Source organism: Canis lupus, chromosome 21 (genome assembly GCF_003254725.2).
Source record: "Canis lupus dingo isolate Sandy chromosome 21, ASM325472v2, whole genome shotgun sequence".
Classification (NCBI taxonomy): Eukaryota; Metazoa; Chordata; class Mammalia; order Carnivora; family Canidae; genus Canis; species Canis lupus.
In genome coordinates, this window is record NC_064263.1 from 27,660,127 (window position 1) to 27,673,888 (window position 13,762).

General features: G+C 39.4%; 2 protein-coding genes across 2 annotated transcripts; both read right to left on the reverse strand.

Annotated features, from left to right (window-relative positions):
* Positions 1–215: 215 nt before the first annotated feature.
* LOC112667850 (olfactory receptor 51G2) lies at positions 216–12,311 on the reverse strand. The gene is made up of 3 exons (XM_025459907.3): positions 12,170–12,311; positions 1,907–1,993; positions 216–1,199 (listed from the first exon to the last, which is right to left on the reverse strand). The coding sequence occupies exon 3, from the start codon at positions 1,155–1,157 to the stop codon at positions 216–218; it is 942 nt and encodes a 313-aa protein (XP_025315692.1). The 5' UTR covers positions 1,158–1,199; positions 1,907–1,993; positions 12,170–12,311.
* LOC112667324 (olfactory receptor 51G1) lies at positions 9,337–10,305 on the reverse strand. Its single transcript, XM_025458911.1, has one exon. The coding sequence runs from the start codon at positions 10,294–10,296 to the stop codon at positions 9,337–9,339; it is 960 nt and encodes a 319-aa protein (XP_025314696.1). The 5' UTR covers positions 10,297–10,305.
* Positions 12,312–13,762: the final 1,451 nt, after the last annotated feature.

The window sequence follows — 13,762 nt, forward strand, 5'->3', positions numbered from 1 at the left end:
ATCTGCCATGTTGTAATGCATTGTGTTTTCCTCCCATCAGAGCAGAGTTAATTCTGCAAGAGCTGTGACTTCTTGATCATTCCTTGATCATTCCTCCCTGATCATTCAATGTATTCATTGAGTAATAGTCTCCTCTATCTCATGCACATTAGATATTATAAAGGATAGAGGAACAAAGTACACTTAAGGGATTAGTGCCTCTAAGACTAGACCAGTTAGCAACAAAAAGCATGGGTTACACGATCTCGGATCTGTTTGGTCTTCACACTGTAGACGATGGGGTTCATCAGAGGAGGGAATAGAAGGTATACAAAGCCCATGATCACCTGGACCAGATGAGATCCCTGCTTCCCAAAGCGGTGGATGACAGACAAGCCAATCATGGGAGTGTAGAAGAGGAGCACAGCACATATGTGAGAAACACAGGTGTTAAGAGCTTTGAATCTCTCAGCCCTGGATGCAATGGACAGCACAGTACGCAGGATCAGGGCATAAGAGAAGAGAATGAGCAGTGAGTCTATACCCACTGTTGAAACAATGACAAACATCCCATAGACACTGTTGGCTTTGATGTCTGCACAGGCCAATTTCATCACTTCCTGGTGGAGACAATAAGAATGTGAGAGAACTGGAGAGCCACAATAGGGGAATCTTTTGAGCATAAAAGGCAATGGAAAAATGAGTGCTACACTGCGGCCTAGGGAAGCCAGGCCAATCCTGCCAATGACAGTGTTGGTGAGAATGGAAGCATAGTGCAAGGGGCGACAAATGGCCACAAAGCGGTCAAAGGCCATGGATAGTAGCACAGAGGACTCCAGGAAGGACAAGCAGTGAATAAAAAAGAGCTGAGCAAAACAAGCATCATGACCAATATCTCGTGCTCCAATCCAAAAGATGCCCAGCACTGTAGGGAGGGTGCAAAGTGACAGACCCAGGTCAGTCACAGCCAGCATGGACAAGAAGAGGTACATAGGCTCATGGAGTGAGGGCTCTGTTTTAATGATAAAAAGGATTGTACAGTTACCCAGGATGGAAACCAGGTATATAAAGCACAGTGGGATGGAGATCCAGATGTGCATGTGCTCCAGCCCAGGAATGCCACTCAGCAGAAAGGTGGAGGAAATGTTGCTGCTGCTTTCCAGGGATCCCAAAGTCATTGTGTGTGGAGGGAAGAGGAAAATTGGATTCCTTCCAAATTCCTGAAATGAATTCAGAAAAAGCTATGGATTATAACTGGGAAGAAGTTAGAAACCAAACCAAACCAAACATTAGAATCAGGTAGATCTAGAATTGTATGTCTCTTCCAGAGGTCATTTTCTTCTGGTCCCTATTCCCTCTGAACATTGTTTTAGAATTTTTTTCTTTCCTTCAAGCTAAGAGTCCTGAGAATCTTCACTATTCTTTTTGGTTATACCTAACCTTGCCTACCCATTTTGAGAAGATCTTTAAGTAAATGCTCCTCACCTGCCTCTTTTCTGCCAGGATGCTCACTAATATTCCAACCTTTCTTTCAACTTCTCTTTCTTTCCCTTCTCTTACCTTACTTACTATTCCTCCCTCCCTCCCTTCCTTCCTCCCTCCCTCCCTCCCTCCCTCCCTCCTTCCCTCTCTCTCTCTCTTTTCTTTCTTTCTTTCTTTCTTTCTTTCTTTCTTTCTTTCTTTCTTTCTTTCTTCCTTCCTTCCTTCCTTCCTTCCTTCCTTCCTTCCTTCCTTCCTTCCTTCCTTCTTTCTTTCTTTCTTTCTTTCTTTCTTTCTTTCTTTCTTTCTTCTCTCTCTCTCTTTCTCTCTCTCTTTCTTTCTCTTTCTTTCTTCTTTCTTCTCTCTCCTTCTCCTTTTTCTGCTTTTGTTTAACTTCATTAACCACATACAATTTCTAATCTTAGACACAGATGAGTCCTTCACTCACCTTCTCATCTGGTTTTCCACTTCTGGAAGCCTAGCTTGATCCAGAGAGCTCATATGTGCTACTCAGCTCACAGAATTCCAGGAAGAACTGGAGAGTGAATGAATGGCTGTCTGTAACATACATAATTCTTGGTGCTGAAGTACCATATTAAAACTCCGATCTTCCTATCAGTCAGTGACCTGCATTCCCTGGAGATCTAGAATTCAACTGCTATGAAACTAGGTAGGAGGAAAGACTGAAGCATCATCAACCATGGCTACACCTTCAATTGCAAGGCAGAGTCCATGAGAATCCACAGAATAGAAGGCAATAGTGCTAGTTGGACTTACTCTTCTCTAGATTAAGAAATGAAAGCTCAGGAGAGTACAGTCACTGGGTAAAGGTCTTATGCCAATTTAAGCCTCCTGACTTTCAGAGCAGTGACATGCCTACTCCCAAATAACAATTCCACTAGAATGTAAGCTTAGGAAGGGCAGAGACTTTGTTTTGCTTACTTCTGTGAAGACAGTCTTAGAATATGTCCAGGTACACAGTAGGCACTCAGCATTTTTTTTAATGCATGAGTAACAGTTAAATGTATTTAGTTCGCTGTTACTAAATTGGTATATGTTTTATTCCTTTAAAAAATCTTGTGAATAAAGTTCTATTAATAGTACCATATTATAGATGAAGAAACGGATTAGAAAAATTTACTATTTCTAAGATCAAAGATATAGTAAACAGCCAAAACGGGATTTGAACCGAGATCCAATTTTTCTCTAGATTCCAGAATCTCAACAACCATTATACTTTCTTCCTGCATAGAGGACAATTCACTGTCAACTAGAAGCAGCAAGCATAAAATCAAGGGCTTAATAGACCTCCAAAAAAAGTGCTGACTCTTTAGCTAAATTAACAAACAAACCTACTAGAGACACATACACAAATATATATGAAGGTATTTTCTTCCTCACTCCAAATACCAGTGAAATTAGTAGCCAGTGTCATTAACTCACTGTCCACTTGAAGGTCAGATTGGCTCTTGTGTGTTGTTCCTCAGCTTCTGCTTTGGTCATGATCAATGGTCACCACATCATTCATCAAAGTGAATTCAGAAGAGCTGTGATAAACTTACCTGTCAGAGACAGGCAAGCTACATGGTGGTTAATGATATAAGTCATAAAACTTAAGGCAGAAAATGTCTTGACATGAAAATTAAGTAGGGTAGTGAAGGAATAGTATACATTATTTAATAATATAAAACTTTATTTATAATACCTGATGAACATCTATGGTTTGCCAGATGCTGTACTAGGAGCATTACAGAAGAAATAACATTTAGACCTTAGAAAAACCCTGCACATTACTGTTATTATCTTGATTTGCAAATGAGGAGAGAGGCTTACAGAATTTGATAATGTGCATAAAGTCATAGCATAAATCATTGACAGAGTGGGAATTCAAACTTAAATCTCTGGAGCTCCAAGGAGCATTCTAAAAACTTGGAAGCATTTAGGTTAATACATCTGGGCAGTTTTTAAAGCTGAGACAGCCCCAGATGGATGAAGATTGAATGACAAATGATAGAAATATCAAAAGTCTTCTTGCCCCACCTTCTTTTAGCTTAAGATGGACTCTCTTTGTTTTTTTAAAAGATTTTATTTATTTATCCATGAGACACACACGGCGGGGGCGGGGGGAGGACAGAAACACAGGCAGAGGGAGGAGCAGGCTCCATGCAGGGAGCCTGACTTGTGACTCAATCCCAGAACCCAGGGTCACACCCTGGGCCAAAGGTGGTGCTAAACCGCTGAGCCACCTGGGCTGCCAGATATGGACTCTCTTTGGAATCAGAATTTGTGCCTCACATTTTATTTTATTTTTTAAAAATTTATTTATTTGTTTGTTTATTTATTTATTTATTTATTTATTTATTTATTTATTTATTTATGAGAGACAGAAGCAGAGACACAGGCAGAGGGAGAAGCAGGCTCCTCGCCAGGAGCCCGATGTGGGACTCGATCCCGGATCCCAGGATCACACCCTGAACAGACACTCAACTGCTGAGCCACCCAGGCATCCCATGTGCCTCATATTTTAAAGGGAATAGGGTAGAATAAAAATCAGAGAGAGAGAGAGAGAGTGATAGAGTTAGAATAATTTGAAGGAAAGAATCCGGACATAAAAAAAAAAAAAATGTAGATAGTGAAGTCAGGAGACATCTACCTGGGAAAGATCATCTTTAGCCTATTGGCTGGAGAGATTTTAGTCAGGTAACTATTCTAAGGGCTTTTTATTTAAAGGTCTTCAGAGTATCCAATATCAGATTTGGTGAGGATTTCATTATTTCTTGGCAGTTCAAAAAGCAGTTGTCTAGAGTAGAGGGGTTTTGGAAATTTAACAAATGGTCTGCTCACAGTTGTTCTTGGAGAATACTTCTTAGAGGGATTTAGGCAAGTTCAATAGCTGCTTCTAATTCTATCACTTAGACTCTGTGGTCACTCAGGAAAACATCCTTTCATGTCACAGACAAGTTTTTCTTTCAGGCCACTCTACTCCCTAGCCTTCTGTCTCTGCTTCTTGAAAATAACTCCTGATTCTGCTAACCTCGTGTCTGAGGTTAAGGGGTAGAGACCAACCAATAGCTCATATCATTCCTGTATCTCAGTTTTGTCTGCCTAATTTGTCTGTCTCCCTGGGTCTCAGTAATAATCCTACATTGCCACACATAAGGCAACTCTCTGGGCAGGAAGTCAAGGAAGTGAATGAGTGTGAGAAAGCTGTTGTCTCTTTGCTAGACTAGTGCTAAAACGAGACCTGGGTATGGTCAGTGAGATCTGACTGCAGTAGTCACCACCTTCCACAGGCACCCTCTATAGCCTCTTTTGTGCCTCAAATGCCCTTCCCTCCCTCCCCTTTTCCAGAGCTCAGGTGGAGCTTTCTGGGACCTCTTTCGCTTCCACGACTCAGCACCAGACACCTGTCTCACCTACCAAAGTTATATCCAGAGCTTCCAGGCCTTGCAACAGGGAAGAAGAAAGGCTAAAATTAGAGGCTCTGAGTACAGTGGAGACACTGGAGGATGGATTTTGAACTCCCTGATTTTTATGAAATTGCCTGAGGTCCCCATTGAGATTCTTTCAAGAATCTTTAATGAATTTCCTACTAGGACTGGCTCTCTGCACCTCATTATCTTATACTCTGGGGATAAAGGAAAGAGGAGAAGAGTCTTTTGAGATATCAACATGGGAATCCCAGAAGATGTTGCACACTGTAGCTACTTTTTAAAGATCTTGTGAAATTTTGAACAACCCTGAAACTTCAGGAAAGCAGAGTGGGGGTTTTGATAGTGTTTTATATATGATGTATCATAACAATATATACATATTAGGTATGACAGTGTATATTGTGAGTATATATAACTTTAACATCAAAAGGGGCTTTTTATTTTTTATTTTTTAAAGGTTATTTATTTATTTATTTATTCATGAGAGACACACACACATAGAGAGAGAGAGAGAGAGAGAGAGAGAGAGAGAGAGGCAGAGACACAGGCAGAGGGAGAAGCAGGCTCCATGCAGGGAGCCTGATGTGGGACTCGATCCCGGGTCTCCAGGATCTCTCCCTGGGCTGAAGGCGGTGTTAAACCGCTGAGCCACCCGGGCTGCCCCAAAATGGGCTTTTTAATTCAATGCTTCACCTATCACTAAAAGAGAAGAAAGGAGTCAGACCAGGTGCCTAGAAAATTTGTGATAGCATTGATTCTTGGTGTCCCAAGTAACCCTATATGCTTCTGACTTCTGCCTACACTCAAGGACTCTTCCTTCTGTCTCTGATCCACACAGACAGAGAACTCAGCACTTTGTTTCTAGACATCCAGGAGCTAATTGGAAAAGCAAATTCATTCTTATGCCCAGAAGGGGCAACATGAGCTCCTGAAAAAGATAGTTAAACCAAGGAGTTTTATATGTCAATACAGGGATATGAAGAATTAATAATCCATTTTTTGGACTTTGAAAGCTGATGAGCAAGACATTTTAGAGAGAGGAATGGAGGGCCATTTCAGCTAATTAGTATCTAGCTTATTGAATCTAATTTGGGAATATAAAGGTAAAAATATTAAGGAATGTCCCAGATTCCCAGACCAACCATAAGAGGCTATTCCAACTAATTAGCCTGAAGAAAAAAGAGAAAAAATTAAAAAAAAAAAGAGAGAAAAAAATTAATTAGCCTGAAGGATCTCCTTAGAATGTTCTGGACTTCCTCTTGTGGTCACATTCCATTAATTTTTAGTCAAGCACATTGTAGACACATTTAAGTGTTATGAAGCAGTGTTTCTCAAATCAGAGTCACCAAATAATCAGGATCAGAATCAACTGTATTGCTTGTTAAAATGAAGATTTCTGGGCCTCATCCCTATAATACAGAATCAGAAACTGACATTAGTCACAACCACAAAAGTATAAGAATTTTCATATATTCTTGTCTTTATGATGTGTTTTCTATTCTGATTCCAGAATTTTTTATTCCCTCTATAATTAAGTCTTGACCTTTAACCTGGAATTCATTTCAAAACACAGTTAATTCTTGTATTAGTTTGCTAGGACCACCATAACAAAATAACACAGACTGGGTGGCTTTAGCAATAGATATTTATTTTCTCACAGTTCTGGAGGCCAGCAAAGTCCAAGATCAAGGTGTTGATGGGTTTGGTTTCTTCTGAGGCCTCTCTCCTTGGCTTGCAGATGGCCACCTTCTTTCTGTGTCCTCACATGGCCTTTCTTCTATGCATGAATATCCTTGATGTCTCTTGCTCTTCTTATATGGACATGAGTCATATTGGATTAGGGCCAACCCTAAAGGCCTCATTTTAACTTATTATCTCCTAAAGACCTTACCTCCAAATATAGTTACTTTCTGAGGTACTGAGGGTTGGGACTTCAACATACGAGGTAGAGGGGGCACAATTCCCCCATAACATCTGTTTTTCCATGCATCCTATTTAACAAATATTTTATAACAAATAATACCTCCTCACTGCCCCCATAAAAATACACAAGCAATATTTATTTACAGCCTCTGAGTCCAAGCATTGAGAAAAGAGGTAGTGTTAGATATGTTTTGGAAGAAAATAGGTTTGAGTTTCAGATGTTATGGAAAGAGAGAAAGAGATTGCATTAATCTTCCAACAGCTTTCCTTCTAATTATATTACAGGAAGATATCCTGCCTGATTTAAATCTTAGCTATTCAGCTTCTATGAGGGAAAAATGGGATATGATATGGGGAGAGATCAGGGAAAAAAAAAAAAGCTCATATCTCCTAGCTCAGAAAAAAGTAGGGAAAAGAAACAAGGTAGAGGCAAAATGTAAGGAAATACCTTGTATGTAAGGATGCTCCCTTGAGGAAAGACCTACTAGGAGAGACTAAAAGGGCCAAAAGAGAATATTAATGGACTGGACTTAGACAGACTGGGGCAAAAATTAGTGTTGCCTTTTTAAAATTTTAGTATGGTTTTAAAATTGTGGTTATTGCAAGTTAGTAGATGTTTATGAAGAAGATGGATGATGTAAAAAGAAAATAAATAATATTTCTCCTCTGGTGCACCCTAGTGTGAGTAAAGTTGTTGCCCATCTGTCTTTACAGAATGCCCACAATGGTTCCCAGGAACATGCCATGCTGTTTTACATCCCTTTTTACCTTTGTCTCTACTGAGGGAAAATAGATGCCCATTCATCTGAAACGTTAGCATATGTGGGAAAACTGGAGCCCAGAAACTCTCAACAGCACAATGCCAAAAGTTTAGTTTTTGTGATCTGACAGACTTGTATGTAGTTTTGCATTTATTAGATGTGATAATGGTTACAGTAATTTACCTCATTGAACCTCCTATCTAAAAGGATTATATAAGAATTAAGAAGAAATTGGCTATCCTAAGTGATAAGATAGCATTGAATAAAAATAGTTTGAGAAACTAAAGTTTTAACAAAAGGATTGATATTCCATGTTGTAGTAAGTAGGTAATCATGACCACTTAAAAATGTGTCTTATAAGCATGCTTTTCAAGGAATATTCCTGGAGTTTTTATAAGGCATACCTTTTTTACTCGTAGTGAGGTTTTTTCTACCCTACTTAAGTGTCTGGGAGGCCATGCTTCAGAAATACACGTGCCAATTTTTGATCTAGATGGTAGGTTATAGTGCTGTACAAAAGAAAAGTCCTAATTTTGGTGTGACAATAATTAAATAATCAAGATATAGCAGTCACATAGCTGCTACCTGGAGAACACCCTCCTGAAGTAAGTTTTTATAACTGACAAAAATCTTCTTTTAAAATTTTGACTCTGCCATTTTAATTTCCAAAGGAGAGTCAAATTGAATATTGCATGCAAGTGCTTTGAGACATTCTGTAGTATATAGTAGATGCTCAATAATTATTAGCTGCTATTGCCACAATTGTCACTATTATTTTTATCATTATTTCCCAGCTAATCAGTCTGGGGAGGGGGAGGAAATACAGAGAGTTGTATTTATTTTGAAAGTTAAAATGTATACACATTAGAGAATGCTCCCAAACCCCTAATGAACATATGTCCTCTGACAGAATTTTGAACGTACATTCAGGCATCAACACAGGATATTATTTTTTTTTATCAACTTTGGTTTTAAGTTGCTCTCATACTGCCTTTTGAAACTTAGTTTTGTAAAAACTCTTCAATAGATGTGAGTTCAAGGGTGGTGCAAAGCCTCTGGAAGATTCTGGAAGAAAATCTTTAACTTCAACTGGCTGAGGCATAGGAGAGATGAATCTGAGACCCAGAGAGTATGAGTTTCACAGTGAATAGGATTCATTTAGCAAATCATGGTTCCTAAATGCTGACTGGTTCCTTTAAAGTACTAGATCAAAATGTAGGGTAAATCTTATAAAACAAAGAAATTACTTGAGTGGTGTGTAAGTTAGGGTCCAATCAGAAGAAAGAAACCACACAGTAATTTTAACAGAAATATTTCATATAAAGATTTATTAACAAGAGATTACAGCAATGAAATCAACTAAGAGTGGGAAAGAAAGAACCATAAAGGATACCCTAGGGCTGAGGGAGAGTCTTTAAAGAAGAAACAAGTTTTCAGGGGAAGAATTTTCCTCAAGGCTAGTGTGAATGAAGCTCATTGAATGACAGAGTTCACTAGATTGTTCTAGGCCAAAGCTGGCCTACAATTAGACTGAAGCTGGTTGGTGGACAACCACCTGCTGGGAGACTGATGAAATTTTCCAAGAAGCTGCTTATAGGGATTACTACTGACTTTCTGGAGAGCAGCTGAGGCACCAGCTGGAATCACCAGAAAATTTTTAGAAGCTGCTTGAGGAGGTTATCTGTTAACTGATTCACTGGAAGCTAAAAATATCAATAGGCTTTATGCCCCCAAATCCCTCCCTTCATCCTAACCCAATTCTATCGAAAACACCTAAGAGATTTTACAAAGTCAAACTTCTTAGCAATGCGAATGCGGATTTGCTTGGTCTTGATACTGTAGACAATGGGGTTCATGAGAGGTGGTACCAGCAGATACACATAAGACATGAGGAGGTGTACAATACGGGGCAGATGTTCACCAAAGCGATGCACAAGAGACAAGCCAATCATAGGAATGTAGAAGAGTAGCACAGCACAGATGTGGGAGACGCAGGTGTTGAGGGCCCGAAGTCGCTCCTGACGGGATGCAATGCTTAACACAGTGCGGAGGATGAGGGCATAGGAGAGGAAGATGAGCAGTGAATCCACACCAACAGTGCAGGCCACGACAAAGAGCCCATATATGTGATTGACAATGATGCTAGAGCAGGCCAGCTTCATGATCTCTAGGTGCAGACAATAAGCATGGGCCAGCACATGGGAGCGGCAGTACTGGAAGCGTTTAAGGAGGAATGGCAATGGCAGGATGAGCAGGGCACTTCTAAGCATTGAAGTCAGCCCCATCCTGACAATACGTGTGGGGGTCAAGACTGTGGAGTAACGCAATGGGTTGCAGATGGCCACATAGCGGTCAATAGACATGGACAATAGAACTGAGGACTCTACCAGAGACAAAGTATGGATGAAGAAGAGCTGAGTGAAACAGGCAGGGATGCCAATCTCTCTGGCATCAAACCAGAAGATGCCCAACACAGTGGGCAGTGTAGATAGACAAAGGCCCAAATCTGTCAGAGCCAGCATGGCCAAGAAATAGTACATGGGTTCATGGAGGGTGACATCAGTACGGATGACGTGGAGGATGGTAAGGTTTCCTACAATAACTGTCAAGTAGATGAAGCAGAAGGGAATAGAGATCCAGCCGTGGAGATCTTCCAGACCTTGGAAGCCCGTTAGGAAGAAAGTGGCTTTTTGGAGGCTGCTATTATAAGAGATTGTCATGGCTTTACAATCTTGTATTCACCAACCTGCAATATAAAATGGGATTCCTTGAGAGTGACAGAACTGAATTCTCACCTGTGTCCTGAGAACAGTGAGAGAGGAAGGGTCTGCAGATGAAATGAGAAAGAATTGGGGGACTTAACCTATTAGCCTTTCCTGGAGAGTCTAGGATAGGGACTTTTACAGGATATTTCTGTAGTCTATGGATGCCATATGATTTAGTCTTATAGTGGTGTGTCTGCCAGTATTGGGCTCTCCGCAGTTTAATGAGGTCACCTCAGATGGCACCTTTTTCTCATACTCCTTTCTGAGAAAAATTTCCAATTGAATCACTAAAGCACTCAGAATCTTTATCACATATATACCATTTTGCATAATTGTGTACTAGGATCAAGTGCATATCATATGTATTAAAATGTATGTTTAATATGGCTGGGGATTGTGCTTTATTCCACAATGCCTAGCCTTCAGGGGAATGCAGAGGAAACCTTGAGTAAATGTCTGTTGAACTCCTTGAACTTGTAACTTGTGACTGGAGTGATGCCTTTCTTGAATCTACATAAAAACCTTTGGTGACTGAGGATGCAAATTGTGTTGTGCAAATATGAAGTCTAGAACTGAGAAATATCTGAGAAGAAGCAGGATCTTAGAAAACAAATAATTCTAGGAAAGGGTACACTGGGGCTTAGTTCTGAGAGATATCAGAAGAGATGTGAGTTTCTAACATCGGGGTGGTTAAGCTGGGACTAGATGTAGAGATGAGGATGCAGAGGAAGTATGTACCAGATCTGAAACAGAAATAATAAAGAGGAGAAACCTAAAATGGTCAGGAAAATCCTCTAATCTTTAGCTTATAATGAGGAACTAAATCTTAAGTCTCTCAGCATAAGCTATGCCTTTGGGGTTTGGATCAATATAACACACAGGTATAGTCTGTGTCTATAATACTTGAACTGGGCTGTGTTTAACTTCTGCCTTTCAAACTTTTATTCAGTTGCATTTATTGCATTCAGGACATACTATAATGGGTTCTATGTATATTAATATAGTGTGACTAATATGTTATTTATCACATGCATTAAAAGCTTAAAATACCTAAAAGAGACCAAGAATGGAGAATCAGAGAAACAGGATGAAATTAATAGTGTATTATATCACCAAAGTCATGTTACCACTGTGACTACAAAAAAGGATAGCAGGTTGAGGGTTTCTAAAAAGGCATTGCACTTATGATGATGAGGGCATCGTCAATTGTGTAGAGAATGTTTCAATAGATTGGAGAAAGATTAAGGGCTTAAATTATCAGTAGGTGAGGAGGAATAAGTAAAAAGTGTATATTGTTTGTAGTTTCCTTCTAAGAGAAAATCTTAGATGAGTGAAGAGACCAGGATATTTTAAGAAGGAAAGATGGGGAGTTCAGGGTACTTTTTCAAAAGGCTGCTTTTTTTCTCAGGAAAGTAGAGGGACATTAAAGAGTAAGGATAAAGACAAAACAAATTCAATATCTAAGTTTTGCCATGCATGTGTTAATCAAAACAAGTAATAATAAGATAATAGTGCAATAATTAATGTAATAATAAAACCCCTCTTATTTTGTGATTCCAAAGTTAGTTCAGGGAAGGAGTGAGAATGAAGGAGAGAAGTAGAGACCAGAAGGAGACAAGCTATGAAAGAAAAGGAACTATCACAGCATTTGCAGAGGAAGCTGAGGGCAGCACCGGCAAAAAATGTATTCTGGCTCTGACATCAAGACAGACAATGGCAACAGAATTTTTAAAAAGGAATGATAAGAAAGAAGGGGAATTTCCCATCAGTTAAGGGGAGAAGCAAACAAGTTTAAATATATGTGTAGCTTTTCAGCCGGAAGACTCACAGTGAAGCTGGTTTCCATCCATCTTATGTTGAGCCGTTTCAGAGTTCATGAAAGAGAAGAAATGTTTGGAGATGATCTGTGTCACTCCTGTATTTCCAGACAGGGAAGGATCATTCTGCTGCTTAGTGAGAAGTTGTATCCATTGTATCTGTCTGCTATTATTTTGTCTTCCAATTACTTGCATATTATATTTTGGGGATGAGTAAGAGGCAGGGGTGCCATATATGGGAGGGAAAGCGATCAAAGCAAACCATAACTAGTGGTGGAGAGATGAAATTGCTGTATAACTGACTAGACACTGCAACTCGGGCACAAATTTGGAACTTAATAAAGTTTACTCAATAAATGCATAAGTGAACAAATGGTTGGAAAAAATATGAGATGCAGTAGGGATTAAACAGAATAATTTTTACTGCAGTGACTACATTTTCTTCTCCAAGGCACTCATTTCTAGATTAATGGATCAGAGAAGTGTTGGCAGATTCCTCCACTAGAATATATCATACATCCTTAATCCTCCCTTCAATTCTAAGTTATTGGGGTTCCAAGGTTGTCATCCTAAGGTCTATGGCAGAAAAGAGGAGAGATGGGTTAAACAGTGGTTTCAGTGACACTGTGACCTACTCTGACTCATTCCTCATATAATTGCAAACAAAAGGGTTCAAGATTATCAGCATGTGTGTTAGTGAGCATCTGCAGATTCTTCTTGTAATCCACACAAGAATGTACCAACAGCTGGAGAGATGAGTCAGAACTCAGGATGAGTGCTAGCACAGTTACAAGAGTAGTCTCTAAAATATAGGGTCTTTTTGAAGAGGCCTTCAGCTTCTCCCTCGGGACCTCTGCTGAGACTGAGAATTCCCTGAAGAGTTCTTAAGGTGCTTAGCTGAGGATGGAGCCCATGAGAGGCTGAGAAACCCCAATCCTGTATGTGAGCAAGGGATATTTTCAAGATGTTAGGATGCTTTTAGTTCTAGATTTCATTTTCTGAAACTAGATAAGAAAGATCTAGCTAGGCTTGGAGTGCAGAATTACAAGAGAGAGGGCATTTTGAATCAGATTCAGATAAAAGATAAGGATGATTCCAGCCTAATCTCTGATAGTTTCTAACCACATGACCATGCCACCTAGGAAAAATTAATCTTCCAGAAAAAATATTTCCTTCCCTTCCCTTTTTTTTTTTTTTCAGACTCTGGTACTATCAAGCATGTTTTAGAGTCATTTGCTACTGTAATTTGGTTGAGTTTAGGGAGAAGAAAGGTCCACGTTGGCCTTCAATCATAAACTAGATTTTCTTAATTACTAATGACCATTGTCCATGTATTCTGTCCAGTATATTTGTGGTTTGTGTCATAATTCAGAAACCTGTGCTCCAAATACCAGTTTAATACCTTAAATAGTTCATCAATCCATTTTAACTACCAATATATATATTGAGAGTTCTTCCAGAATTGATTTTAACAATTGGAGGAAATGATTCCTGTTTCAGTTTTAGTAGGTTATATCTTTCTTGGAATGTATCCATTTCTTCTAGGTTTTCCAGTTTGTTTAATACATTTTGGATTCGTTTGCTAGTATTTTTATCGCGTGAGG

Coding starts and splice junctions, on each gene's coding strand:
- LOC112667850 (XM_025459907.3), bottom strand. CDS start 1,157: ATGACTTTGGGATCCCTGGAAAGCAGCAGCAACATTTCCTCCACCTTT.
- LOC112667324 (XM_025458911.1), bottom strand. CDS start 10,296: ATGACAATCTCTTATAATAGCAGCCTCCAAAAAGCCACTTTCTTCCTA.